General features: G+C 48.7%; 1 protein-coding gene across 11 annotated transcripts in view; it reads left to right on the forward strand.

Annotated features, from left to right (window-relative positions):
• CLOCK (clock circadian regulator) overlaps positions 1–27,846 on the forward strand; it is a 2,930,945-nt gene that overhangs the window by 2,123,279 nt on the left and 779,820 nt on the right. For all 11 annotated transcript variants that reach the window (XM_069631637.1, XM_069631640.1, XM_069631638.1 and 8 more), the window contains one exon: positions 7,255–7,399. In XM_069631637.1, coding sequence (XP_069487738.1) covers positions 7,255–7,399 — 145 coding nt within the window. The remainder of the gene's footprint in view (positions 1–7,254; positions 7,400–27,846) is intronic.

Below are 27,846 nucleotides of genomic sequence, written 5' to 3' on the forward strand. Positions count from 1 at the left end.
AGTTGGGGAGCACTAATTAGGTCGAACGTGATTCTCTCTTCATGTTTCCCCTGACAACACATAGTAAGGTTCGCCGTGCGTTGAGTAACAGGACCTGAAGCCAAAGGCGTACCATCAACTGCTGGTACATTTTCAGCTTTGTGCTTGTCCACACGAGGAAAACCCATCCTAGTTGCCAAATCGATATCCATATAATTACCGACTGCACCTCAATCGATGTAGGCTTGCAAAGTCTGCATTCTGGTGGGCTGTTCTGTACTGGATAAAGTAATGGGAAAAACAAAGTGTGAGGTCACCAAACCTTTTTCCATGCTCGACAAGTTGACTTCTACACTTGTCGGGCACTGGAGTTTTCCGAATTCAAGTCCTTCTTGTCTGGGTTAACGCCTCCAGTAGGCTTCCGGGAAGGTTTAATAGGACACTCCTTGAGAAAATGACCAGCCTTACCACAGTAAAGACACAACTGTTGCTGGCGTCTCTTGTCTCTTTCAGCTTGTGATATCGGTCCTCTAACGGCTCCCAACTGCATGGGTTCAACAGAGCTCTCAGAACTGGCTCTCAACTGACTTTCCTTGGGGCGCACAAAATAGGTTCTGTTTTCAGAGCGAGAGCGATCCACCCTTCTGTCTTGCAATCTTTGATCAAGTTGTACAGTTAAATAAATTCTGCAATTCCTTCTGGAGGGTTCACCACCTGAGCCAAGACGTCTTTCAATTCATTACGGAGTCCTCTCTGAAATAAGGTGGTTCTTTTCTCTGTGGGCCAATTTGTTTCTGCCACCAATCTGTTAAAGGTTGCTACATACGCCAACAATTCCTGGTTACCTTGGCGAAGAGAAAGTAACTCATTATCTAGAGCCTGACCCTGAGCATGACGTGCAAACAATTTCTCCATCTCCTTCTGAAAGTCTGAAAGATTTCTCAAAATCGGATCATCCCTGTACTAACTACTAACTACTAACGGAATTGACCAATCGGCCGCATAACCACCCAAATAGGATAATGTAAACGCTACCTTGGCCTGATCAGAAGGAAATACCCCAGGGCGACAGAGAAAATGAAGCCGGCATTGGTTAAGAAAAACCGCAAACTTCTTAGGCTCTCCTAGAAAGCGTTCAGGAGGAGCTAAGGGGATATTGCCGGGAACAATTACTTGAACTGGTGAAGGAGGCGTGACTGAAATGGGGGCAGAAGCCTGGCAGGAAGCAAAGGAGTTTGACCCGCTTGGGCTTGCAACATCTGGCGAGCTAAATCATCAGTGCGATCCCGGTTAACAATTAATTCTTTCCGGAGAGCACTGGTTTCAGAGCGGGCTGAATGGACCTCAGCTCTTAGTTCCCCCAATAACTGGGCCAACTTGTCTACTTCTGGCGTTTCCATAATGTCCAGGCAGAGTATTTTTCAAAGCTGGCTTCGCGTTCTGTAACGCTCACCTGAACTCTGCGGGGACCTTCTGGGCCTCCAACTGACTTCTACCTTCCTGGGAGCTAACACGGAATTTCTGTGGAGAAAATAACAATATTCCCTTCCTTAGTTTTCTTCTTAAATAGGAAGAACAAACTTGTAACTATAGGACCAGCAAAGGCTCACCTTGGTATTTAATATGTTGAGCTCTCCATCCTGTTCATACAGGGGCGCAAGTCCTGAAGATGGGACACAGGAGAATGTTTCTTTTTATTTTATTATTTGGAATAGGGGAAGAGGCTACTAGGCTCAATATTGGCGGGCAATATTCACTGGGAATAGGAATGTTCAAAATGAAGGTTACCCCTATCCTAATATAACCTAAAAAGGGAAAGGTTTGCTGTGGTGTGAGGCGTGTGTGACAATGTAGACTGGAGAGCAGTGACGAACTATTATCTCTGACTAGAACACACCTTCAAGGCAAACTCCACAATCTGGGAAGAACCCGCTAATGACAGCGTAATACCAATCGAATGCGTAAGGTAGCCTAATAACAATTATACACAATTCGAAGTATTTGATAAGGCAACAAAATGAAGCAAATACATTTGTATATCACTAGGAGTACTTGCGTGAGAGAAGCAGCAAACTGACTGTGAGGTGAGAAGACCGCTATGACAGGACTCCAAACTACGGACTGTGACTGAAGCGGAGCAAACAGGCTGTGAGGTGAGGAGACCGCAATGACAGGACTCCAAACTACGGACTGTGACTGAAGCGGAACAAACAGGCTGTGAGGTGAGGAGACCGCTATGACAGGACTCCAAACTACGGACTGTGACGGAAGCGGAGGCGGCTGTACAGGGAATACAGGAAAGGAACTGAGAACTAGTAATTAGTTACTAACGGAACTACGGTAAATGTCTGTGGACAAGGAATATTTTAACTGTGACAGAAATCGGAGGTACGCAGCGAGCGTTCCATCTGTACTCAGACGAACAACGCGAAGCGCGAGTCCTGATGGGCGGGGCTTAAATAGCCGGCAATGAAAACAACTAGACCCGCTAGCTAACTGTCTCAGAGGCACCACCTAGCGGCCATTAAGGAAACCCCAACCAACCATTAATATGAGGGAATTAGAATCAATTAACCAGCTAAGGCAACATGAATTCCCATATGAACCTGTATCTCCTAGGACTAAAATGGGAACTTAGCCTGTGGTCATGACACACGGCGCACAAGGCAGCACTCCTCGACCAGCACCACCACCCCGCAAAGGGCCTTGTCGGAAGCAACCCGATGCCGGACCCATCCCACATCACCACACCGCAGCCCAACCAGACGCCTGCAGCACCCACATGGCCACAGGGGGTCAGCGCCTCCTTCACCCTAACCCATCATGCAGACACTGGATGTAGAGAGAGCCACCAGTGGGTCAGAGCCCGATGAGGGACAGACAGCTACAACTGCACGTCAGCCAGAACTGTTGAGCTCACCCAGACGCATTGACACAGAAGGAATGGCCACACCTCAGGGGAGCCCAGAGCCAGTAGCACAGGAAGCACACACCCTACGTGTGCGTCGTGTCCGTGCACCATAGCCTGATGTCGATACTCCATCATATGGTACCCCAGAGGATAGGCACTCGGACAGCAGCAGCCCCATCCGAGCTGCCAACATGTCCCCATGCAGCCCCCCCTTCCAGGCAGCGCACAGCTGTCAGCCTGGACCCCGTCACACCCGAGGTACCTTTGATCACAGGAGCTTGCGTGATGGCACGACTGGACGTAATTGAGGCCAAACAGGCGAAAATAGAGTCCATGGCCAAAGTGCACAGCTGCCACATCAAGGCCATCAACTGAGCCATACGGGATGCCACTAAGTACATGGCCCGAGACAACGCACAGACCCGAAAAGTGGTGGAGGGATTCACTGTGGCCCTGACAGGTTTTGGGCAAAGGGTACGGGAGTTGTGCGAGGGACTGTCTGCACATGCAGAGCAGACAAGGGAATCCAACAACCTTCTCCGCCAGCAGCTGCAGGTCAACGGAGCCATCCCATCGACCTCTACTACGCCCATGGAGGGGTCCCTGGACCCTTCACCTAGGTGCCGGTAAAATGCGCCGCCTGAGAACCCGCTCACCAGAGGGTCCCGGACTTGGAAAGCGCCTGCGACCATCATAGATGGACACGGCACAGTTTTTGTGGGCCCTGAGAACATGCACCTACCTGCACTGTTTTGGGGGGTTCACTGGGGGGAGGGAGATTGTGTGCTGGGGAGTTCACTGGGGGGAAGGGAGATTGTCTGCTGGGGAGTTCACTGGGGGGAGGGGGTATTGTGTGCTGGGGAGTTCACTGGAGGGAGGGGGGATTGTGTGCTGGGGAGTTCACTGGGGGAGGGGGGATTGTGTGCTGGGGAGTTCACTGGGGGGAGGGGGATTGGGTGCTGGGGAGTTCACTGGGGGGAGGGGGGATTGTGTGCTGGGGAGTTCACTGGGGGCAGGGGGGATTGTCAAACATTTAATAAATCACGTTCCAAAATCATACAAAGCATGGACATTCATGATTATGATCATGTGCTCTTTAATGTACAAGTGATATTTGTTACATGTACCCATCAACTGTATCTGAGTTAATTCTAAATCAAGCCCTGTCTGGCCAACCTCCTCTCCCCTACCGCATCCCTGTGTACACGTGCACCAGCTCCGGGCACATCATCATCTTGACTTCCATCCCCAGGTGGCTGCACATCGGATTCTACGGGCTGTAGCACATTCCTGCAACAGCAAATGTTGTGCAGCATGGCACATGTTAGGACGAGTTTACAGATATTTCAAGTTGCATATGTCAATGCCCCTCTCATACAGTATAGGCACCAATAGCGTGCCTTCAGCAGTCCAAATGCACTCTCAACGCATATATGTATACGTCCATGCGCAATGTTGTATGGCTGCTCAGTTTGAGTGTGTGGATGACGCACAGGGGTCATGAGCCATGTGTACTGGGGACATCATGAATCACCTGCAGGGGAGGGAATGCAGGTATGAGGACAAAGTTTTGTTAAGTGGGTGCACAATGCTCAGTAATCAGTGTAATTGGCAGCAGAATCAAGTTTGTGTTGAAGAGGTCCTGCTATCTCATTGCTATGTTGCCATGCGCTCTGCGTCTTGCAGGAAATGCATGGTCTGAGGTTGACATGCAGCTGTGTTTCGATGTATGTTTGAGTCTTCATGTGTATCACACTCATCTGGCACATGTGCACTGCTTGTCATATGGGCACTTCCATTGTGGTGTGTGGTGTGCAAGGGGCAGCATTGGATCGATGGACTACTACTGTTAGCACCACGCCTGTGTCTAGATGTATCAGGTCTGTCCCTTGTTGCTGGATGAGGGGACCCTTGCATCTGCATGTGCATGCGACATGTTGTTTGGCCATGTGTCATTGGCATTCCCTTTGGGTGGTGTTGCGTTTTATTATTAATTTATAATTATTAATAATTATATATTATTATGTACACTTATCGTGGCATGTGATTGGCCAATCAGGACTCATTGTTTCAGGGATGTACACTGTCATGGATCAAGCAACTGGTGTGTTGTGTTGTTGTGCATGTTCCTACGTTCGGGCACTAATGCCATGACTGTCGGGTGGCCAGGGTGGGATGTCTATGGTGTCAGGGTGGGGAGCAACACTGCAACACACACAGGATGCATTGTGGTAGTTGACCTTCCATATTTGACTTTGCTCCCACGTGTCTTTGCCCTACAGACTGGCTATGTTCTGATTTGTTCCATGTGTCCAGGGGTTCTCTTGCAAGGGAAATGCATGTGAAAGTTGCTGTGCCAGTGCTGCCTATGTCTTCTTCTGCTGGCATGCATGGATTTCACTGTGTGTCTCCACCCCCCATCAGATGTAATTTGACATGCATTTTGGACTTCATTTGTACTCACCCAGCATCCATATGTTGAGGGTTTGGTGCCTTTTCATGTACGCTGGCAGGGTACTATTGCACTGGTTCATGGAGTTGTCGGTTTATCCTGGATAGCGGGCACAGCAGTGGCTGAGGGTTAGGTCAGGTCTACATGTCATCTGCACATTCATGGAATTGTAATTCCTCAGTTTTCTTTACACCACATCATGTGACCTGGGTGCTTCTAGTGGTACATGTGTGCAGTCCACAGCTATGACGTTCATGTCTTGTCCAATGGCATGGCACTGGCCCTTCAGCTGGTTCACCTGTGCATGTGTGGCTGCCAATGGAATGTGCTCATTGACATGGAGCAGCAGTGCATCCAGCACCTGTCCCAGCACGGCACTCAGGGTGGACTGTGCCATGGCATGCATCATGGCAAAGGTGTGTTGGTAGCTGCCAGTCCCAAGGTATTGTGGCAGGTACACAAGCTACACAAGCGGGGGAACTGCAGTGCTGATAGCCATACGGCTGCCTATGTCTGCCTGGATTGTGTCCAGCAACTTTGTGATGGTTGGCATGTCCAGCCTATACTCGATCACCAACTGCCCATCAGTCAGGGCCCAGGGTTTGGCCTGACCCTGGGGATGGCTGTCTGCCTTGCTGGTGTTACTCTCCTCTGCGTTCTCCTCATCCCCACCACCCCCTGTGTTCCCAAGGCCCTGGCCTGGTTGGCTGGCATCTGTAGCTCCAGGCGCAGCAGATAGATGCCCACGTCAAGACTCCCGGCTCCAAATGGCAGCATGGTGTTTGGAAGTGTGTCGTGCATGGGTGGGTCCTTTGTAGGCCTCTGATTTGCATTGGTTTCACCTGGGCACGTTTTGCTGTCTCCTGTGGTCTTTTACCTCCAGCATTTGGCTAGGGGTATTTTTGGCGGATTTTGCGCCGGTTTTCTGGTGCTAATAGCGCCTACGCCGGACTCATGATGGCTCTGTAATTGCGCGATTGGGTGCCGGCGCTTTTACTGCCGGTGCTATTACAGCCGGCTGTACTTGCGCCGGCTGTCATATCGCCGGCGGTATTTATACTTGTGATCCGGCGGAGCCTAAAATGCGGCGGTAATAGCGTTACCGCCGGATTTAAGGGTTACTGCCCAACTCGTGATGAGGCCCTAGGTGTCTAGAGATCACAAAGGATCAGTGGTTGTGTGAAGATATAGCCAGGACCAGGAACCTAAGTGGCATATGTGACATTTGGTTGTGTAGCCTTAATAATCAAACAATGGACGCCGAACAATACTGGGAAATCCTACAGAGATACATGGCACACAATAGTAGGTTAAAAGAGTGTAAGTAGTTAGGATAAGCACAAGTATAATAAAGAAGCAATCTTTAATAAAGATACATACATTCTCTTGTTAGAATGGGTGGAATAGGTATAAGTCGGTCATAACGTTTGCATATGGAGACTATTATGGATCATATGATGGATATGACCTGTAGATTAATGATATGGCAACAAACCGATCTCTAAATTCTGCACAAAAGCCTTTACTATTTGACCCATATGCCTTTCTCGTAGGTAATTCTTGGAACCAGCCTTTCTCATAATCTTTCAAATTTTGATTTTATATGTACTTTTATTTTTTGCTTTTTGTGGATTTATATTGTTTATTAGCAGTACAAGTCTAATTACCGATTGTAATGCAACTATTCCGCTTTATAGTTAATGACTTTTTATAACAATTTATTTCAATCCGCTGCCACAAGAACAGGCCTGTTACTTTTTTAGCCAATAAGGTTTGTCCATGTTAGAATTACTGCGATTGTTGCTTATGAAACTACATTTATTTTCAGATGAAATGGTTAAATGCAAAATCGTTACTACCACGTTTTAATATTTTTTTAATCAATACTAACTTTGGTGTTCACTCTATATAGAGCCGTAGCTGTGCAACTGAAAATCATATTAACACAGTCAGTCTGAAAGAAGCATTAGAAAGATTTGATCACAGCAGAACACCTTCAGTATCTTCAAGGAGCTCTATAAAATCCTCTTCCCATACGGCACTATCTGACCCATCCTGTAAGTATATTTCTTTTGCTACCTACCATCCTTATGCTTTCAAATGCCTACACTTTACTGACTTCCAGAGTTACTTTGAAAACATCTGTTTACATCTTGTTCATTACTTTCAAATGTATACAAATTTCTTATAAGGTAAAAAAATATTTAATAAAGCTAACCTGTGGGCAAGGCCCTTTTAACATATATCCTAAGGTTCTCCAGCATGGGGTCTTGCATCGATTTACATGCTCATGAATATTCCCCATCGTCAGGCTCAGCAATAAAAGGAAGCAGTTTACCTTTAAACTAAAATCTACTTGTCTCCTCTATAGCCTATCAGTGTCCTTTGGTTCATACTGGCCCCAGCTAATGACACTCGTCCTCCTGAGCTCCACCATTGGTGACCATCCTCAGATTTTACCACTCGTTTCTAGTGTTGGGAGTCCTTGTGCTTCACTCCTCGAAAATCATTCGTTTTTCAGTTTTTTACAGTTTTTTGAAGAAATCTTCCATCTCTTCATCATCAACCGTCACGTGGCGACTAACGGCAGCGGGGATCCATTGTCGGTGAAGATCTTCAATCCCGCATCAGATCTTCAGCCATGGCACCGCAGGCCCATGATTGGGCCTACATCTCGACACCTCGACCATGGCGAATGTGCCAGGAAAAAAGCCTCTTCAGGTCCTGTGAAAGCTGCGGCCTGAAGAATATCTTCATCGAGGATCGGCACCTGAAGTGCATTTACTGTCTTCATCCCGACCACGACGCGAACAGATGCTCAATTTGTCAAACCTTTTTCTCGAAGACTCGAAGGACTGCCACAAGAGGCAGGTTCACTGAGCATACTCCCTCTGGTAGGAAGAGGTTGATGTCCGTTGAGGGTGCTTCACCGGCGAAGATTAAAAAAAGGTGAAATCACACGCTCCATCAGCTTCCTCGTCAACGGTCTCCGTGGCTGCAGGACCCAGTTCTGAGAAGGGTCGGTCACCATCACTAACTCCATCGACAGTTAGCCTACCGGCTGGTGGCTTCCCTCCATCCGCGAGGAAATCGCTGACCTCGTCATCCAAGCACAAGTCGAAGACGAGCAAGTCATCCAAGGACCTATCTCTGGTTCCACCGTCGACGCCCTCGTCGACACGAGCCTCGTCGACAACAACTTCATCCATCCAGACCATCGTCCCGTCAACGACTGTTCCGTCGACAAGGTCAAGTCTTCCTTCAACGGCTGCTACCCTGAAGGCCCTTTCAACGACCGTCACCTTTACCTGTTCGATTGTCACCACGCCCAGGAAATCGTTGCTTCCTAGAACTCCGTCAGCTGTTCCAATGATGATCGCGTCGGCGATGGCACCTGTTCCTCCTCTGCAGGCTCCAGTTTTTGCCTCCTCTCCAAAGGGCTCTGATCTGGTGAAAGACATGCCCCAACTCTGGATTTAATGCCCAGGCCCACCAAGGCTGTCGCACTCTTTACTCTGGCTCCTCTGCGATCCACCAGAAAGTCCCCAGGCATTTACACCAGTTCTGAAGAAAATGTTTATTCAGCCTCCAAGGTGCTGAAGCCTAGTCCTTCTCCTGTTGTACAGGCTGCACCTGCTTCTGTGCCAAGAGACATGTCCTTGGACATCCTAACCACGCTGCATGCTCTGGTGGCAGAAATTCAATAGAGACTGCCCACTGCACATGTCTTTGCTCCGGCCATGAGTTCTCCAGGGCCCACTCAGCATCAGCCGACACTGCCTCACAAGGCCGCTGTTACCCCTAGGGCCTGCTCCAGCAGCTCTGTCTGCTGTGGTGGAGGAACCCGTTCAAACCGATACTGGCACAGACAACAACACTACCGGTCCTCATACATGAGGACTACGTTCCCGCGGGGAGCAACCTCTGGATGTTGATGAGCCTGCAATGGACTCTACCCCGGACAAAACTGTCTCTTTCCACTCCATCATTTCGAAAAAAACGGCCAAACTCTGCAACCTGGTGCCTGAAGAGAAGAGAAAGGAGGGGTTCCTCTTTGAGTGGCGGGAGTCCTTCAAGAAGACCATCCCTTTGTTGGATGATATATGGGAGGATAGCTTAGCGATCATGAAGGCTCCCAATACCACACGTGTTAAGCGTGAGCGGTTGGAGAAGAAATACCGGGTTCTGGACTCGGCCCCTAGGTGCCTCAGATCTTAGCCTTCTCCGGATTTGGTGGTATCGGCCGCTGCCAGAAAGAGGTCTCCCAACCCCTCTTTTCACCCATTTTGCCTCGAGACCAGGGGGCGAAGAAGCAGGATGCTGCAGGGAAGCGCATCATCATCACAGCAATTTTCACCATCAAGGCCACCAATGTCCTCACCATCCTGTCAAGGTACGACAGGGAGCTGTGGTACAAGCTGGGGCATATACTTGACTTCCTTCCTGGCGATAAAAAGGCTGAAGTCTTGGCCCTGTTTCAAGAAGGGGAACTGGCTTCCTACCACGCCATCCCTGTCGCTCTCGACATTGCGGCCTCAGGCTTCTGCCAGATGGGGAATGGTGTGGCTCTCCAACGCGAAGATTGGCTAAAGCTGCAAACTTCCTGCATGCGTGTGCAAACCAAAGTCATTTATATACTGTTTGATGAGGGCAAACTATTTGGAAAAACTGTCAAAGAAACTCTCCAGGCCATCACTCTTTGAGGACCGTGCAGCAGAGGAGGCAGTCCTTTCATTCTCCTAAGGGGAGAGTCTCCAGATCTTCCAAAGGGTACACCACCCCCTATCGCCAGCTCTCCCGCTCCACCAGCAAGGAGGCTTATAGGGATCGCTCCCAGACCTACGGCAGTGGCAACCAGTGTTGTTGTCGCCCCCATCCAGGAATCCAGGATGCAGACGTGAACCGGCCTAAGAGCCACCCCCCCACATCTGCACCCCAGTGGGAGGTCGACTATCAAACTTTGTCAATCACTGGTGATCTCTGCAGACATTCTCCAGCAGGGGCACACTTTGGAATTTCAAGACAGGTGCCCCCACATCCCCCCTGTTGCATGTTAAGAGCTGCACATGGCACAGCTTCTGCAGGAGGTCCAAGCCATGTTTCACAAAGGGGCAATAGGACCAGTCCTTAAGCACCTCTCGGGCTCCGGAGTGTACTCCAGATGCTTTCTGGTAAAGAAGAAGTCAGGAGGGTGACGACCAATCCTAGAATTGCAGCACCTCAATAAGTTCCTCAAATCCCACAAGTTCAGGATGGTCACGTTGCAGCACGTGCTCGACCAGCTGGAGGTAGGGGATTTTCTGGCAACTCTCTACTTGCAGGACACGCACTTCAACATCCCTATTCATCGCAAGCACCGGATCATCCTGTGTCCAGGGAAGACATTACCAGTTCAAGGCATTTCAGATTAACTCTACCCAGGACGCACAGTAACCTAGCAGTGATAACTGTAAAGGCCGTAGACCTATCTAAAATAATGGAAACAATTAGCAACATAACCTTAAAAGCTTCTAAATCCGAAACACTTAGAATGATGTGTACTGAGAGGTTTGCCTGCTCAAGGTACAAAATTAGAAATGATCCAAAGAATTATGGAATGGCAAGAAATGCAACTCAATGCCATAACCTCTGATGAGAGTGCAGAAGGAGGTAGAGCTGCTTCCACTGACAGAACTGACAGTTCTGTTGCTGCCCTCATTCATGGTGCCCATGATGACAGGGATGATGTAATGTCCCAAGTTTCCTCTGCCAGCTCTGATGCTGAGGCCATGTTGGAATTCAAGAAGCAAGAGCAGCTGTTTAAGCAGAAGGAGCTTGAATTTCACATGGCTAAGCTGAAGATAGAGCTGGTAGAAAATCAGAAGGACAGGGCTCACCAGTTGGAACTGGCCAAGCTTCAAGTTTCCAATGGATCCAAGGGATCTGGACATGGGTCTGGCTCCTCCTCTCATCCAAGATTTTCTAAAGACCTGCTCAGTGTGTATAATGAGAAAAATGACATTATTTATTTATTTGTTCATTTATTTATTTGGATTTATAAAGCGCCCAGCGGCCCGGTGGCCCGGTGGCGCTGTTACAGGATATTAACTTGGTGCATGTTATACAGGTTATACAGGGTACACATTCGGTGCAGGTTATAACATTATTACAGGAGTAGATGTATACAACAGTATATGACATTGTAGAGAAGGTGTTACAGGTTAGGAGGGAAAGCGTTAGAGACAATGCATGACATACGGTGGTCTAGAGCTTTCCTAAAGGTTATCAGGGATTCTTCTTTTCTTAGACTGAGTGGGAGTGAGTTCCAGGCTTTAGGGGCTAGAACCTCAAAGCTAGAGCCGCCTGCTTTGGCTCTGTTGAATGCTGGGACTGAGAGTTGGTGTGAATATTGGTCACGTTTCAGTCTGTGGGCTGGTGATTGGTGTATTCTTTCCACTAGGTAAGCTGGGGCAGACTGGGCGATGCCTCTGTGTGTGATCGTGAGGGCTTTGAATATTATGCGTTCTTTGACCGGGAGCCAATGGGCATCTTTCCGTGCCTGGGAGATGTGCTCTCTCTTGGGAATACTGAGTGCGGCTCTGAGGGCACTGTTTTGTGCGATTTGTAATCTGTTGATGTTATTATTGGAGGTGCCTAGAAGTAGAATGTTGCAATAGTCAAGTTTTGCACAAGATGTGGCCCTTGCGATGTTGAGGCAATTTTTATGAGATAGGTATGGTCTCACAGCGTTTATGATTTTTGATGTGAGCGCAGCCGCTGATGAGATGGCGTTGACTTGCCTGTCCATTGATAGGGTGGAGTCAAGATAGACTCAGAGTGTTTTGACTGTGTCTGAGGCTTTAATGATGGTGTCCTCGATGCTGAAAGAACTATAGTTGTTGTCTAGTTTTCTTAAGGCTTCTTTGGGTCCTACTAGCAGTATTTCGTTTTTTTCCCCATTTAGGCATAGACCATTTGCCGCCATCCAAGCCTGAATACGTGCATATGTGTCTTGGAGTGTCTTGAGGTCTTGCTCATAGTTACCTGTTAGAGGTAGGAGAATTTGGGTGTCATGGGCATAGTTTGTAAAGGCTATATCGAAGTCTTCTAGGTCACTGAATAAGGGGAGGGTGAAGAGGTTGTAAAGGGTGGGGGGTGTGCATGAGCCTTGTGGGACTCCGCAGCTGATAGGTGATGGCTGGGCGGATGCCTGGTCTGAGAAGACTCTCATTGCTCGACCATCCAGAAAGGAGGTGATCCAGTCGGTGGCTTATTGGGAGAAGTGTGCTGTGTTGGTGAGGTGTTTGAATCTTATGGTCGACCAAATCAAAGGCCGCCGAGAGATCTAGGAGTAGGAGTAGGGAGTTCTTGCCTTTGTCCATGGCTTCAAGTAGTTGGTTCTTGAGGTCGAGTAGGGCTGACTCTGTGCTATGGTGCGGGCGGAAACCTGATTGCTTTTTTCCAAAAATGTTGTGCATTTCCAGATAAGCTTGGATCTGTAGGTATGCAGCCTTATCCAGGATCTTGAGCAGAAACGGCACAGTGGTAATGGGACGGTAGTTGATTGGGGCGTCCGGATCCAAGGTAGGTTTTTTTAACAGCGGTCTTACCCAGGCTTCTTTAAGGGCGAGTGGGACACTGCTGGTGGCGAAGGAGGGATTGATGAACGTAGTTACAAAAAGGGCCAAAGCTGTGGTACAGTCTTTGATTATGTTGGCTGGGCAAATGTCTCCTTTGCATAGAGATCGTTTGGTCTGTTTCATGATTAGAAGGACTTCAGGAACTGGGACTTCCTTGAATGAGAAGGGTTTAGGTGTGTTTGTACTGTGTTCAGTGTTATCTTTTAGTATGAGGGTGGAAGGCTTAGGAAGTGGGAAGTTTGTGAAATTGGGATTTGATTTTGTTCTGGAGTTTTGTGGACTGGCTGAATGCATTTGAATATGCATGTGAAGTTCAAGAGGTTGTGAATGCTGATAAAATTGCTTGGTTGATCAGGAGACTTCCCCATTCTGGCTGCAGTGCTAATACGGAAATGTCAAAAGCTGAAAGAGTAGATTTTGCAATGTTGAAGCAAACTCTCATAAAGTTTGGGAAGACTCCTGCCCAATACTTGAAGAGGTTCAGAGAGTACAAGAAGAAAGCAGGTAGTACTCGGGTGTCATATGTGACTGATTCTTTAAAGAACTTGAATGGCTGGATTGAAGGCTATAAGGTCTCCACCTTTGAGGGTATGATATGTCTTGTCATGCTTGAACATATTTTTGCATCTTGTTCCCCTGAGCCTAAGCAGCATTTGGCAGATTCAAAGGGGTTAGATCCTAAGAAGCTGGCCATAGCAGCAGATTTGTGGGTGTCAGATAGAGTGTCCCATAAGGACAAGACTCATCCTGGTAAGCAGGAGGATGGGAAAAAGAAATGAAAGTGTAAGTCACAAGAGAATACACAGGGTAGTGGAAGTTATACTTCCAAACAGAACTCTGGTTACAATAATCCTCCCTATGTCCCAAGACACCAGTGAATCTTGTGTGGCTTGTGGACCAAGTGACCATGTGAAGGGGGACCCCAGATGTAAGGTCAAAACCTTGGGGGTCCACTCTGCGAATCTGGCTTTTTCCTCTTATGAGGAGGAAGAGATCACAGTGGCATCCTTCTCCTCAGACTCCTTCCCCAGTGGGATAGACCCTGAGGTAGTTTTAGTTTCCCTGGGTTCCTGGGAGCCTAAAGTCTCAGAGGCTTATGCTAGGATTCCTGATAATACCAAGCACTATTTTAAAGACAGTGTGCTGGTTAATGGAGTATACACTCCTGCCCTTAGGGATAGTGGGAGCAGCAGAACTGTAGTGGATTCTACCTTGGTAGACCCAGAGGAAGTTGCCAGAGTTCCTCTGTTGCCCACTAAGTTGGCTGATGGCCCACCTCTAAAGTTCCCAGTTATACCTGTAAATCTTACTATAAATGGTACAGTGGTCAGGATTCCAACGAACCTTCCGAGAGATGTCCCAAGAAAGGTCCTGCTGGGGAATGATCTCAGAGCTCCAGGTCTTGTGGGTGACACAGCAGAGAGACCATGCACAAGGTCACAAACAAGGGCTGCATTGGCCAAGTCCAATGCCAAGCCTAAGCCAAAGGGGAAACCCAAGCCTAAAGGAGTCAAGAAAGATAAAAGAGGGAAAGAGAATATTCCCCATAACTCACCTTCTACTGAGGTGGACGTAGTTGGCCAAACACCTGAACCTGACGAGGAAGAGGTATTACCCGAAATACTTGATTCCAATGACCATCCTGAGCTACAGTGTTTGTTAGTGGAAGGTGGTCCTGACAGGGTTGAGTTCAGTAAGGGCCAACGTGAGTACCCATCTTTGGAAGACCTAAGGAGACAGGCCTGCTCCCAGCTGGGGGGTGAACCCCCTGGGAAGCATAGGATTTATTGGGAAGGTGGGCTCCTCCAAAGTGAGCCCACAGAGTCTACAGAAGGAGACCATATGAGGTTGGTGGTTCCCCTTGCTGTCAGACCCTTCCTCTTGCAGTTGGTGCATGAAACCCCCCCTTGCTGGTCACCCTGGTATCAAGAGAACCAAGCAAAGGTTATCCATGCACTTCTACTAGCCCAAGATGGAGGTACAAGTAGAAAGTCACTGCAGGAGCTGTGCCACATGCCAGTTATCTGAGAAAAGTGGCACAACAATCCAAGCTCCATTGGTACGACTCCCAGTGGGGAAGGTACCATTTGAGTGGGTAGGGATTGACATAGTTGGTCCCCATGACCCCCAAACATCCTCAGGCAATAGGTTTATCCTGGTGCTGGTCGACCATGCCACCAGGTATCCTGAGGCCATCCCATTGATGACAGTTACTAAAGATTTACTTAGCATATTTACTAGGGTTGGCTCCCCTAAAGAAGTTGTGTCTGATAGGGGCGGCAACTTTATGTCAAAGTATATGCAGGCCATGTAGAAGGAATGTGGTGCCACCTATACGTTTTTCTCTGCATACCACCCACAAACCAGTGGTCTCGTTGAGCGGTTCAAAAGGACCCTTAAAAGCATGATTGGGGCTCTGGAAGCGCCCCAAAGAAGAAAATGGGAGCTTGTAGTACCATGCTTACTGTGTGCCTACAGAGAGGTACATCAGGAGGGTGTTGGCTTCAGCCCCTTTGAACTGCTGTTTGGTCACCCTTTGAGGGGACCCTTAGCCAGGGTCGGACTGGGACAAGAAATAGACCCGGACACCCAGAAAAAAGTGGCCCACCCCTCGCCTCAAAAAAGTGGCCCACCTCTCACCTCAAAAAAGCGGCCCTGAAACCATCATCCGTGAATTGCGTCAATTCAGGACTTTACAAAAAATGCTACTTATGGAGTGCTCATGTGTCTGTTACATTACAACACAACTCATAAAATAACATAACTTTGCATACAAGAATGGATTACCATATGTATCGTTAATATCTGTGTGTATAGATCCATATTGTCAAATTACTGTGAATGCAAGCAGACATCCAAGGCCAAATGATAATATGTTACTGTATAGCACTTATGCTTAAGCTCTTTTTTTTATAGAACACATATGCATACAATATCACCCAACCTGTGTTGGTACTCATTTATCGACCTCAGAAGGATGAAAGGCGGAGATGGACTTGCTGGGATTCAAACCTGCAACCTGCAGATCACACACGCATCACAGCAGCAAGCGCTCAACCCACTGAGCTATCATATCAGCTATAGTAAAATGAGCAATTAGTATCCACTGGATACCATTAAACTGGTAACTGAGATTTAACAGCAGACCAGTTAAATTCATCTGCAGGTCTGGTGCAAATTTGGCCGCATGTCAGCCTTGCGTGCACTACTTTTCAGGCTTCAGAGGTAGGGTGGCCAACTTTACAAAATGGTTTTGCAGGACACTTTAGAAGTGGTAGCCATTTAAAGCGGCCTGCAGTGCGCGTGGTTCCATATAGTGTCATTCCACCCTCTGCCACCTTTCATCCACTTTTGGGGTAAATTAGTGGCAGATGGCATTTTAACACACATAGCACAAAAAATGGTGGCACCATTATTGAAGCCCCTTACGAGCGGAGTTCCTGTCTGCCCATGCCCACACGCTAGTTCCTGTCTGCCCACACGCTTATCACAGCGGATTCCGGCAAGTAAATGGAATGCCCAAGAAATTGAACAACAGCATACAATAATTCTTGCATGAGTGTTGGGGATGCAGCCGTAAGGGCTGCATGTCTGGAGGCTCTCTCCGCTGAGGCTGCCAACTAGGTGCCAGGTGTAGTGGCAATGGCACTGGCGGGCACCAGCTCATTGATATCATGCACGCTGCTTGGGGGTGAGTTTTGAAGAAGATTCCCTGCATTCGCACGATTAATTCTTAAGGGAGAAAAGCTCCAGCAAGCCGCCCTCGACCCAAGCGTGAATGCCGCTGGTTTGCCCCTTATTAGGTCAACAAAGTCCAGCATAAGCGGCTATTCATTTAGCTAAATTGTTGACCTACAAGCTGCGATATATACGCATTAGATTCAGTTTGCCACTGTGTGTGTTGTGCAAAATTGGTTTGCACCGCCGTGCCCCAGAGAAAAATAATTTAGCAATTATGGGTGTGAAAGCCAGACTGGTTCACTCCATCCCACATTAAACCGGGAAAGTGGTCCAACATGGATGCACACCCGTTCCGTCTTAATGCACATTTTCTTTTTAAATAAGCCACATGAAACGCATCCCTCGGCTGGTAGCGATAACGGGGGCTTGAAATCATTGCTGTTTTCTTCCCGTAAAAAGCATCTACAATCACACGGGGGTGCAGGTTAGCGGGATAGCGGCTTAAATCCTCCCAAAATGGCAGGCTCCTGGTGGGCATCTAACGATGACCCATGCCAATGCCTGGCCGGAGATGGGGTGCAACGCATGACACATCGGGCCTGATTGACAGCGCGTTTTCAATGGGATATACCCATTGCAAAACGCTTTGTGAATCAGCCCCATTGTGTTCTCTTGGGCACATCTCTTTATCCAAACGTGCCCCTGAAGGGAAGTTTATCTCCCCTTACCCTGGACACCACAGGATGTGGGCTGGAAAACCAACACCGGCAGCACAAATCATATATGTCTTCATAATTTTAAAAATGACAACAGCAGCAGTAGCACTTGACTTTAGTTCTTACTTACTTTGCAGGGCACAAATTGAAGCTCGAATCCTTCAATGAGCCGACGCCACTCGGTGCCTGTCTCATACTCCCCTTGCACTGCAGATTGCTGGCCAGGCCTGCTGCTGCAGTCACACTGGTGTCTCCAGTCCCCAGCCTCCCCGGCAGCCTGTGCTTGTAACACGCACCGCACCCAGCCAGCCCAATGCGCATGCCTGGCGGCCTGGTGCCGGGTTGGCGGGACTCGGGAGCCAGGCCAGCCCGTGTTGATGAAGTGTGAAATTGACAACAGTCTTCAGTGCGCAGAACTTTTGTTTTGCATCGTCTTCGTCTCTCTCTGTTGCAGGCTGGCGCTGCAGCCAGCAAATCAATGGCAGCTCGCAAGAAGTCTATTATGACACCCCATGACCCAGGCAGCCGCGAGGCCACCCCTGAGCGCAAGGCCTGGTGAAGTTTGCCCCCCCCACCCCCTTTGTGACAGCCCTGGCTGTCTCTGCAGAGATACACAAACTGGCTCTCTGCAGACCCAGACTGGCCCTCGGCGGAGAGGCGAGCAGAGTCTGTTACAAATCACTGGGAGGGAGCAGGCCGGGCTGCGGCAGTCCCGCCCAGCCCTGCCGCTCCCTCCCAGTGTTTTGTAGCACTGACTGCTGCTGGCGCCAGGGTGTCGTGGGCCAAGGCAGTTAGCCACCGGCCCGCCGCATTTATCAAAGAAAGGTAACACTTCAGTGTTACCTTTCTCTGCATCTGCGACGGGCCGGCGGCGGGGCTGCAATTGCAAAGGATCTGTAAGTTATTTACTTACAGATCCTTTGCAACTTGCATCCGCCCGGCGAGGCCGAGGCCCTGGGGGCTGGTTCTTGAAGTGTGAAGCCCACGCACGCCTGGGCTGAAACCGGCCCACGTGGGCTTCAGGAACCGGCCCCCAGGTCTCCGGCCATGATTTTGCATCGGCCACGGGCCGATTGGCCGACGACCCAATCCGACGCTGCCCTTAGCAATAGTCAAGGAGGGGTGGGAGACGCCCACTCCCCCTATCACTACCAAAGTAGTAGACTATGTGCTAGGACTCAGAAAGAGGACGGTACTCCTGATGGGTCTAGCTGGTGAAAAACTGAAGGCAGGGCAAGCACTGGTGAAACATTGGTATGACCAGAAGGCTGCTCTCATCAATTTCACACCAGGTCAGCAAGTCCTGATCATGAATCCTATAACGCCTAGAGCTTTACAGGACAAATGATCAGGCCCTTACACAGTGGTGGAGTCACTGGATGAGGTCAACTATTTAGTGGACCTTGGAAGAGCTGGACAAGATCCAAAAGTGTTCCATGTGAAAAGACTGAAGGCTTTCATCCCAGTATTTGAAATAGCTGCACTGCTGCTGGCTTCAGATGTTGAGGAGGAGGACTCAGAACCTCTCCCTGACCTGTTGCAGGGCAGTCCTTCAGATATCTCTATTGAGGGTGTCAAAGTGGCCCCTCCCCTGACATCTGATCAACAAGCTGAGGTGAAAAGTTTGCTGAGACAGTTTTCCCCCTTGTTCTCACAAACTCCTGGTTTGACACCTTGGTGCAAACATGACATTGACACAGGAGATAGTGTTCCTACTAAAAAGAGAGGATACAGAATGTCAGACAAAGTAAGGTCTTACATTAAGACAGAGGTCAACAGAATGTTAGATCATGGGGGGTTTGAACCCTCTAGTAGTCCTTGGTCCAGCCCAGTGGTTTTGGTTCCAAAGGCAGCTACCTCTGAGTTGAGGTTCTGTGTGGATTACAGGGTTCTGAATGCTGTCTTCAAAACAGATGCACACCCCTTGCCTAGAACAGATGAGCTGGTGGATACTTTGGGTGCCTCCACATACCTAAGCACATTTGACCTCACTGCAGGCTATTGGCAAATAGCCCTTGCAGAACATCCCAAGGAGAAGACAGCTTTCTCAAAACGAGAGGATCTTTGCCGGTACAGGGTAATGCCTTTCGGGTTAAGGAATGCACCTGCCACTTTCCAGAGGCTTGTGAATCATGTCCTTAATGGGTTGGATGAATTATGTCTATCATATCTGGATGATATAGCAGTTTTCAGTGCCACCTCGAAGGATCATGTGAAACACCTTAGGATTGTGTTGCATGCTCTTCACATGTCCCAATTGACCATAAAGGACAGTAAGTGCCAGATTGGACACGGTTCAGTGGTCTACCTTGGGAATTAAGTAGGTGGAGGGAGGATAAAGCCTCTACCCAGTAAAGTACAAGCAGTACAAGAATGGCCCACCCCCACTACACAAACCTAAGTGAGAGCCTTTTTAGAACTCACTGGCTACTACAGAAATGTCATGGCAGACTATGGCACCATATCTGACTGCTCTCACCACTCCTAGGAAACCCAAGAAAGTAACTTGGTCTGAAGAGTGTGGGAAGGCCTTCAATTGCTTAAAAGACTCCTTGTGCCAGGTCCCTGTTCTCAGGGCCCCTGATTACCAAAGACCTTTCATTGTGCAGACAGATGCCACCGACACTTGGATAGGAGCTGTACTATCACAAGTAGATGAGAAGGGTAAGGAACACCCTATTGGCTTCATTAGTCACCAGCTTAAGGACAGAGAGCTCAGATGGTCCACAGTACAGAAAGAATGTTTCTCTGTTATGTGTGCCCTATGGAAGCTTAGGCCCTACCTCTATGGGGCCCATTTCACTGTGCAAACTGACCATAAGCTCTTAAAGTGGCTAATGAACATGAAGGGAGAGAATCCAAAGTTGCTCAGGTGGTCCATAAGCCTTCAAGGCTTTGACTTCACTATTGAGCATAGACCAGGTGTCCAACATAGCAATGCTGATGGGTTGTCCAGAATGTTTAACCAACCTGAACATGAGACTCATCCAGGGGTGGATTAATTCCCCTTGTCCTTGGTCTGGGAAGGGCGCGTGTTAGGAAAGATTCCCATTCATGTGACGTTTTCCCTCCAGTTGTGTACCCCCCAACTTTCTGCTGCTGTTTTACACCCTAGACTGACTTTGCGAGAGGGGCACAGCCTTCAGTTGCACTCCCATGGACTTTTCACTCACTTTATTATGGGGAAACTGGCATGCCCTTAAAGAAAGTCAGTACTGGGAGACTTTGTTCCCCTTAGTCCTTGTCAGTGTTGCACATTTCTGCAACATGTGGCAAGTGCACAATGTACCTTACAGTATAGTGCTCTTGGGTCGTCCTGTCATTTCTAAAGGCCCTAGATGCTCTCAACTGATTTTTTAGGAGAAGTGCAGATGTGCCTGTTAGGCAGAATCACCAGCAGTACCCTTGGGGAACACTACAGACAATTAGGACTACAAGTAAAAGCACATTTTCACCTTTGGTACAAGCATGTGCTACACAGTAAAGTGGTAGTGATGGCTGAGCAGCCAGACTTATCTCAAGAGTTTAAGTGAGCAGTAGAACAAGTTACACATAAGACCAACCAATACAGTGATTCAAGTAAACACTTACTCAAGGTTTCTTGTTAAAAGAATATACATTTATTTACACAGTCAGTTAGAAAACATTACACTAGCCCAAGCAGCTCAATATCGCACACTAATACACCACAAAAATCCAACCGGTAAGTAAATGAACAGGTTTAGCTCCAAAATGAAGTGGGAGCAAAATGGCACTTCAGATACTTAATAAAGGAGGGAAAAGAAAGGTCATAAGAATAGACAGCCCAAATACATTCATAGGCAGGGCAAAGGGTTTCAGTTAAATACAACCAGAAATTCTTCTCAATAGGCCTGGGCCAAAGTCAATGGTTCAGAGTCTTTTGTATAAAATAGCACAGTTCTGGTATATAACGGTTAAGTCTTTGCCACAGATTTTTAAAGGATTTGGCTAGGCGAAAAGTTTGACGAATGTTTATGGAAGGACAAACCTTCGTAGTTGAGGAAAGTTTCACGCACTTTCTCGATGGCCGAAAAGATTTCCGGACCGCGTTTGCACAGTACCTTGTCAATGAAGAAAGCTGTAGCTGAGGCTGTTGTTCCTGGCAGTTCGAGCAGATCTTGCTGTTCCTGAGCTTCAGCCGTGGGGACAAGAAGGAGGACGTCGGGAGATTCCTGCACTGCCCAGGGAAGAGGCCAAAAGCTGTAGCAAGACGTTGGTTTAAGGTGTGAGTGCCTTAAAGTCCACAAGCTGGTTTCCTTCCCTCTGGCTATCCGGTTTTCAACAACACTCTGGTGAAAATTCGACCAAAATAGGACGGTGTCCAGGTGGCTTGCGAGTCGGTTGTTGCCCCCAAACTCAAGGGAAGAAGTTAACCTTGAAGTGCTTCTCTGTCGTCAGAGTTTCAGGCAATTCGGACCTGCAGCAGGGCTTTACCGGTCGTCCAGGAGTTGCATCAGTCCTCTTCCTTCCTCTCCTCTTCGGTTCTTTCGTTCCAGTGGTCGACTCTGCTTTCCATGTCCCAGAGACCTGCTTTTAAACAGTTTTCCCCCCATTCCTTCCTTGCCGGACAGCCAGCCGGCCAATCACGCCAGAGTGCATTCAGGTCTCGTAGGAGACTAAGCACAGGGCGTTTCGGGCACCTCCCTCACATTCTGTCCATCCCAGACACTGGCCAACTGCCTCACAGAGCGGGGGACGAGTCAGAATGCATCTCTGTATTCTGGGTCTCTTTTTCGCCCATATGAAGCTATATACTGCGTTTTGAAGTTCTCTGATTAACTGTGGCGGGATCCCGGCGGGTATTGAACTGATCACGTATAGTAGGCGTGGGAGAAGTGTCATCTTTACTGCTACTATTCTGGCAAATCACGATAGTTCCTGGTTATCCCATCTCAGCAGGTCCGCTTTTGGTTGTTTCCAAAGAGGGGGGATGTTTGCCCTGTATAGGTCCTCGAATTTCTTTGCCAGGTGTACTCCCAAGTATTGTAGAGTGTTTTTCTCCCATTTCAGGGGGAATCTCTGCTTCATGCTTTTTATTATATTTGTGTCCTCCGTTATGTTCAGTGTTTTTGATTTATTGTAGTTGATTGTGAACCCGGATATGGTGGCAAATTCTTCCAGTGTTGCTATGGCTCTCGGTAATGTATTCGTAGTGTCTCCCATATAGAGCATCACGTCATCAGCATATAATGCAATTTTCTGCAAGGTCTCCTTGATTGGCACTCCATTTAAGTCAGGGTCTTCCCTGTATCGAGCTGCTAGTGGTTCCATAGCCATTGCAAATATTAGTGGGGATAGGGGGCAGCCCTGGCACGTACCTCTCCGTATATCCACCTGTTTTGAGTTGCGGCCTTTCATCCAGAATGTTGTAGATGGGAGCTGAAAGTTTGCCAGTATCATCTTGCTGAATTGAGTCCCGCACCCAAATTTCTCCAGGACTATCTGCAGGTATTCCCAGTCTAAACTGTCGAAGCGCTTGTAGTGTCTAGGGCCGCTATCGCAAATTTCTGATTTGTGCGTCTCCCCCATTCGATTACCTCTATGGCTCTTCTGACTATATCTTGGGTGTGTCTTCCCCTGACAAACCCTGCTTGATCCTCGTGAATGATATCTGGGAGGAACTGCGATAGCCTATTCGCTAGTATCGTAGCATATAGTTTTGCATCCGTATTTAGGAGTGCTATCGGGCGGTAACTTGAGCATTCGGTGGGATCCTTGTTTGGTTTGAGAGTCAGGATTGTTAAGGATCTTTCCATATCTGGGGAGATCGATCCGGTGTCTCTGATTGTGTTGAAGAGTCGGATGAGGAGGCCCAGTAGTTGCGTTTGAAATATTTTGTAGTACGCATTTCCGAAGCCGTCCGTCCTGATTACAGCCTTCCCCGCATCCCAGACTGTTTTCCAGTCAACCTCTCGGTTGTCGTGCTCTATGAAATAAGCGTTTATAGTTTCTTCCATGTGTGTTCGGAGCGCCAAGTCACGCAGGATCAGGTCGTTGAGTCTCCACAGCGGGCGTTATTTGTTCATTTCTCCGTCTATTTCCACGCTGACTAGTACTGGGGCATTATCTGTGAGGTATTGTGCCCCGATTTCCACCTTCGTCACTTGGGGGATTAGAGTTGCGGAGACCAGGATCATGTCTATCCTGGAGTATGCTCTGTGTACTGCAGAATAGTGAGTGTATACTCTCGTGTCTCCTTGGAAGAAGCGCCAGGTTTCGATTACTTCTAGGTCTCTGAGAACCTTTCCCAAGGCTTGTCTGTTTCTCTGGTCGACAGCCGTAGGAAACAGAGTTTTGTCGAGGCTAGAGTCCATTACGCAGTTGAAATCCCCTCCTATGATTGTCTGGCCTTCGCACCAGCTCCCTAATTTCAGTAGGAGATCTGTGATGTATCGATCTTGTCTGTCATTAGGTGCGTATATTGCCAGGATTGTGTAGGTCTTCCCCTTAATCTTTCCTTTGATTCCCAGGTATCTCCCTTCTGTATCACTAATCATTTGTTGCTTTTGGAAATTCAATTCTTTAGCCGGCAGTATTGCAACCCCTTTTGATTTTGAGCCGTTGGAGGCGAAGTATTGTTGTGGAAAGGCCTTGTTGCGCATCCTTTTTTCATCCGCTTTCAAGAGGTGGGTTTCTTGCAGGATCAGTACAGTTGCAGGCATCTTCTCGAGCCTGTTGAGAATCGCTCGGCGTTTCCCGAGGGAGTTCAGCCCTTGTACATTTAGTGAGATGATCAGTGTATCTGCCATTGTTATATGGGATATGGTTGTTGCTTCTGTCTTTTAGTGTTTCGTTTGGGAAGTATCTCCCTCTTATGCTTTGTTGATTGTTGTTTCCTCCATTTTTGTGCGTTGGGCCTTTTCTTCCAGACCCGGATCTCCTCTTTATGCACCTCTGTCTCTGTTTGGCCAGGTTTCCCCCCTCCCCCTCCCTCACCTCCCTATCCCCTCTGCTGGGGTGTTTAGTGCAGGGGATTTGATTTTCCCCTCCCGACCAACACCCATTCTGGGTTGTCCCCCCCCCATTCTTTTCTACGTCGGGAATGTATCATTTCCTGATTTTGGTTCCAATATGTGCCTTTTTTCCTTTCCTCCGTGCTGGTTTGGGTTATTTTGAAGTGGCCCACCTGCTGTGGTCAGGTGTTTCCTCGGTTTCTCTGCCAGTCGCTTCTTTATTTAATGTCTTCTTCAGGGTGTCTCGCTCGTGATACTTGAAGGGGCCTACCAGTTTCTTTTCTCTGTTAGTCCTTCTTTTCTTTTCAGATGACCATTCCCATTGGTTGTTTTGGCTGCTAGAAGTGCTATTTTGTGGGCTAGTTTCGGTTTGACTTTGTTCTCTCTCAATTTGTAGTAGCGAGAGGCCTTCCTCGCATGTACTGATCCTCCTCTGTTTCTCTTTCCAGGAGAAGGTTTGTCCAAAGGGGAATGTCCATCTATATGCGATTTGTTTGGCTTGTAGGGCTTTTGTGATCAGCTGCATGAGCTTCCTCTTGTGCAGGGTGACTAACGCTAGGTCTTGGTACAATTGAATCCGCCCTCCATTGATCGTAAGTTCTTTGTGGGTACGTGCGGCTCTCAAGATATCTTCCTTCATGATATAGGAGGCCATGGCGATGAGAACATCTCTAGATCTCACTCCTGGTTCGTTCCTTTTGGGGCTTACTCAGTGAATTCTGTCAAATTCAAATCTATCTGGGGGGGAGTCGTTCAGGATGCTGCTGAAGCAGTGCTGCATGTTGTCTCAAAGGTCTTTATCCTGGATCGTTTCTAGGAGGCCCTTGACCCGGATATTGGATCTTCTTGATCGGTTTTCTAAATTTTCAGTTTGGATCTCGAGGTTATTTGTGGCCCTGTCGACCTGGTCTAGTAGGCTGTTGTATTGCTTTGCCTCTTCTGCCATGTACGAGAGACCATTTTCGACTGTGTCCACTTTATCTCCGAGATCATTTATTTCTTGTCTGACCTCTTTTAGAGATGTCTTCAGTTCCTCTTTCATCGTTTCTAATTGACTCTGGAGCGTGTTTGTTATTCTGGATTCCATGCTCTTCATACAGTCAAGGAGCTACTCCTTATTTATGGCCATGTTACCCGGGGGCGGAGTGCTGTTGCTCGTAGTTGGTTCTCCCTGGTTCGAGGGGCTTTGGGGGGCAATCTGTTGTATTGTGTTCCAGAAACTCTCTAGCTGACGTCCTTGATTTTTTGCTGGTGTTTTGGTTCTTGAGTGGGTGGTTTTCGCCTTGCTTCCGTGCATCAGGATCTCTCCCTGTTGGGATTGTGTGCGGGCTTCGCTCAACCGGTTCCTGTATGCTTCCGCTGAAGGTCAATTCGTCCGATTGGCTGTTTCAGGTTGCTCTCTGCGTGGCTGGGTATTATTAGTATTTTCTGCTGATTCATTATTGCCCAGGGTTGTTGGTCGCTTCGGGTCCCTGCAGATGTTATGGTTATTAGCTGTTTTCGGTTCCAAGAAGCAGTCTTAGGGTAGGACCCCCCGGTATGTCCAGACGGTTTGTCGCCTGGTATGTATGGCCCCCTCCTCCCCTGCTTCAGACTATCTTCCTGGTTCCCCTCCGAGCTGGAGCTGGGTCCGATCTCGTCCCTTTCATGGGGCTCCTCCCGGGTTACGCAGTGTCAGCCTGGTATTTGGCCATGAGGTGGTTATACCCAACCCAGCTGGGGAGTACTTCACTCCGAGATGTTTATTCCCCCACTCTTGGGACAGAGTCAGTGGTGTGGGGGATGCCTTTTGCTCTCCCTGCTCCTCTCTTTAGGGGTTCAGGGCTATTTGTTTTTATGGGGGGGTTCCCGTGCTCCCCTCTCGCAGGATGTGTGGCCCAATCCGGGCTTGTAAATCCTCTGAGGGGTCTTTGGGCTTCTCTTTTTTTATTTAAATTTTTTATTTTTGGGGCCCCCGCACTCTCTCGCCCTCCTGCTGGGTTTCATGGGCAATGTCCGGGGTACCCCGGGGGGGCCACCAGTGCCAGCAGCGTGGGGAGCCGTAAAAGTATCTTACTGCCGTGGTTCGCGCAGTGGTGCCCCGTTCCCGTGTCTCCTTACCGGGATGTTAGTGCAGCTGCTCCCTTCGCGGCTCACGGGCCGCTCCGCCTCCTCTGTGCTGCTCCTTCAGAGAGCCTGGCTGCAGACTGCCGGCTTCTCGGGCAGGCTCGGGCCCTTCTCGTAGCGGGCACCAGCTGTCCAGTCCGGGCAGGCCTCCCCTCGGCTCCTCCTCCGGATCGAGGACCTGTCCCCGGTTATCCCGCTCCCGTCCGGACCGCGCTGCTTTCTCTGCCGCGGGAACTCCCCCGGGGTCCGGCTCAGATCTTCCGCGGCTCTCCCCAGCTGCACACACCCGGCCCCAGGAGGTGTCGGGCACTGTCCTTGATCCACAGGAGGCCACAGACAGCTCCGCCCGGATGCTGTCCGCCGCTGTATGCCCTAATAAGGACGTGCTGCACCTCGCAATCTCGCGTATCTTCGGGCGGGCACTGTTCCTCCGCCTCCTGAGTCATCCGTCTTTATTTCTTACTTTTCTCAGGATGCACTCTCATCAGGTCAGTTTATGGCGACTGGAAAGCTAGATTCTTTGCGATTTCGGCCGCGATGTACACCTTTTATTCTCCTGCAGTCACAGAGGACACAGAGGGAGCATCCCTAGGGTCCGGTGGCCATCTTGGAATCGACCAGAGTCTGTTTTTACAGGTAGGTCTTGGGCGCCATATTGAAAAACATGGCTGATCCGATTTTTAGCTACCGTTGTTAGCGGTCGGGAAAAATCACGGTAGTTGATCTAAACCACTGCCACCAGCCATTTAAAGTAGGAAAGAGTAACATTTTACTGTTACATGAGTGTTTTGACTCAGGGGAAGCTAAACCCCTCTAGCACTCTATAGGAAGATAGTGTGTGCTGGGTCAGTAAATTTAAGGAGGCTAGTAAAGTCAATTTAACTTTACATGCTCTGGGAGACAGTAGTCAGTCCCAGAGAAGGTATTTAAACCTTGGGGAGTCTGAAAGACACCCCTGTGCCACTGCACTGAAGGTGCTGTGTGACACACAGAAAAAGATGATGCCATTGAGTTTGTTTAAAACACCATAACCAAAGAGCACAAAAGTAAAACAAACATCAAAATACATGAAAGAGTGGTAAAAAAGGCTCACACTCTTTCCAGGTAAAAAAATAAAATCCCAGAAATCCAGCAAAGTTGCTGGGGGTCTCAAAAGGTAAGGGTAATTAGCACATATTGAGAATTCTGACTAACAGTGCCTTGGACAGGGCTGGTGACAGCTAATCTTTTAATGTATTTTTAACTCTTTCCTGCGAGGCAAACCGCGTTTACCGCCTTTGGCACGAATAGGTGGCCTGGCTCCAAAATGGCCATGTCACAAGGTTCTTTGTCCTGTCCTTTGGCCATCTTGCCGCTTCACCTTCCCCAGGTCGAGCCGACCCGGGTCAGTCCTTATTTGGGCATGCAT

The sequence above is a fragment of the Ambystoma mexicanum genome, chromosome 6q (genome assembly GCF_040938575.1).
Source record: "Ambystoma mexicanum isolate Mex_15411 chromosome 6q, UKY_AmexF1_1, whole genome shotgun sequence".
Taxonomy (NCBI): Eukaryota; Metazoa; Chordata; class Amphibia; order Caudata; family Ambystomatidae; genus Ambystoma; species Ambystoma mexicanum.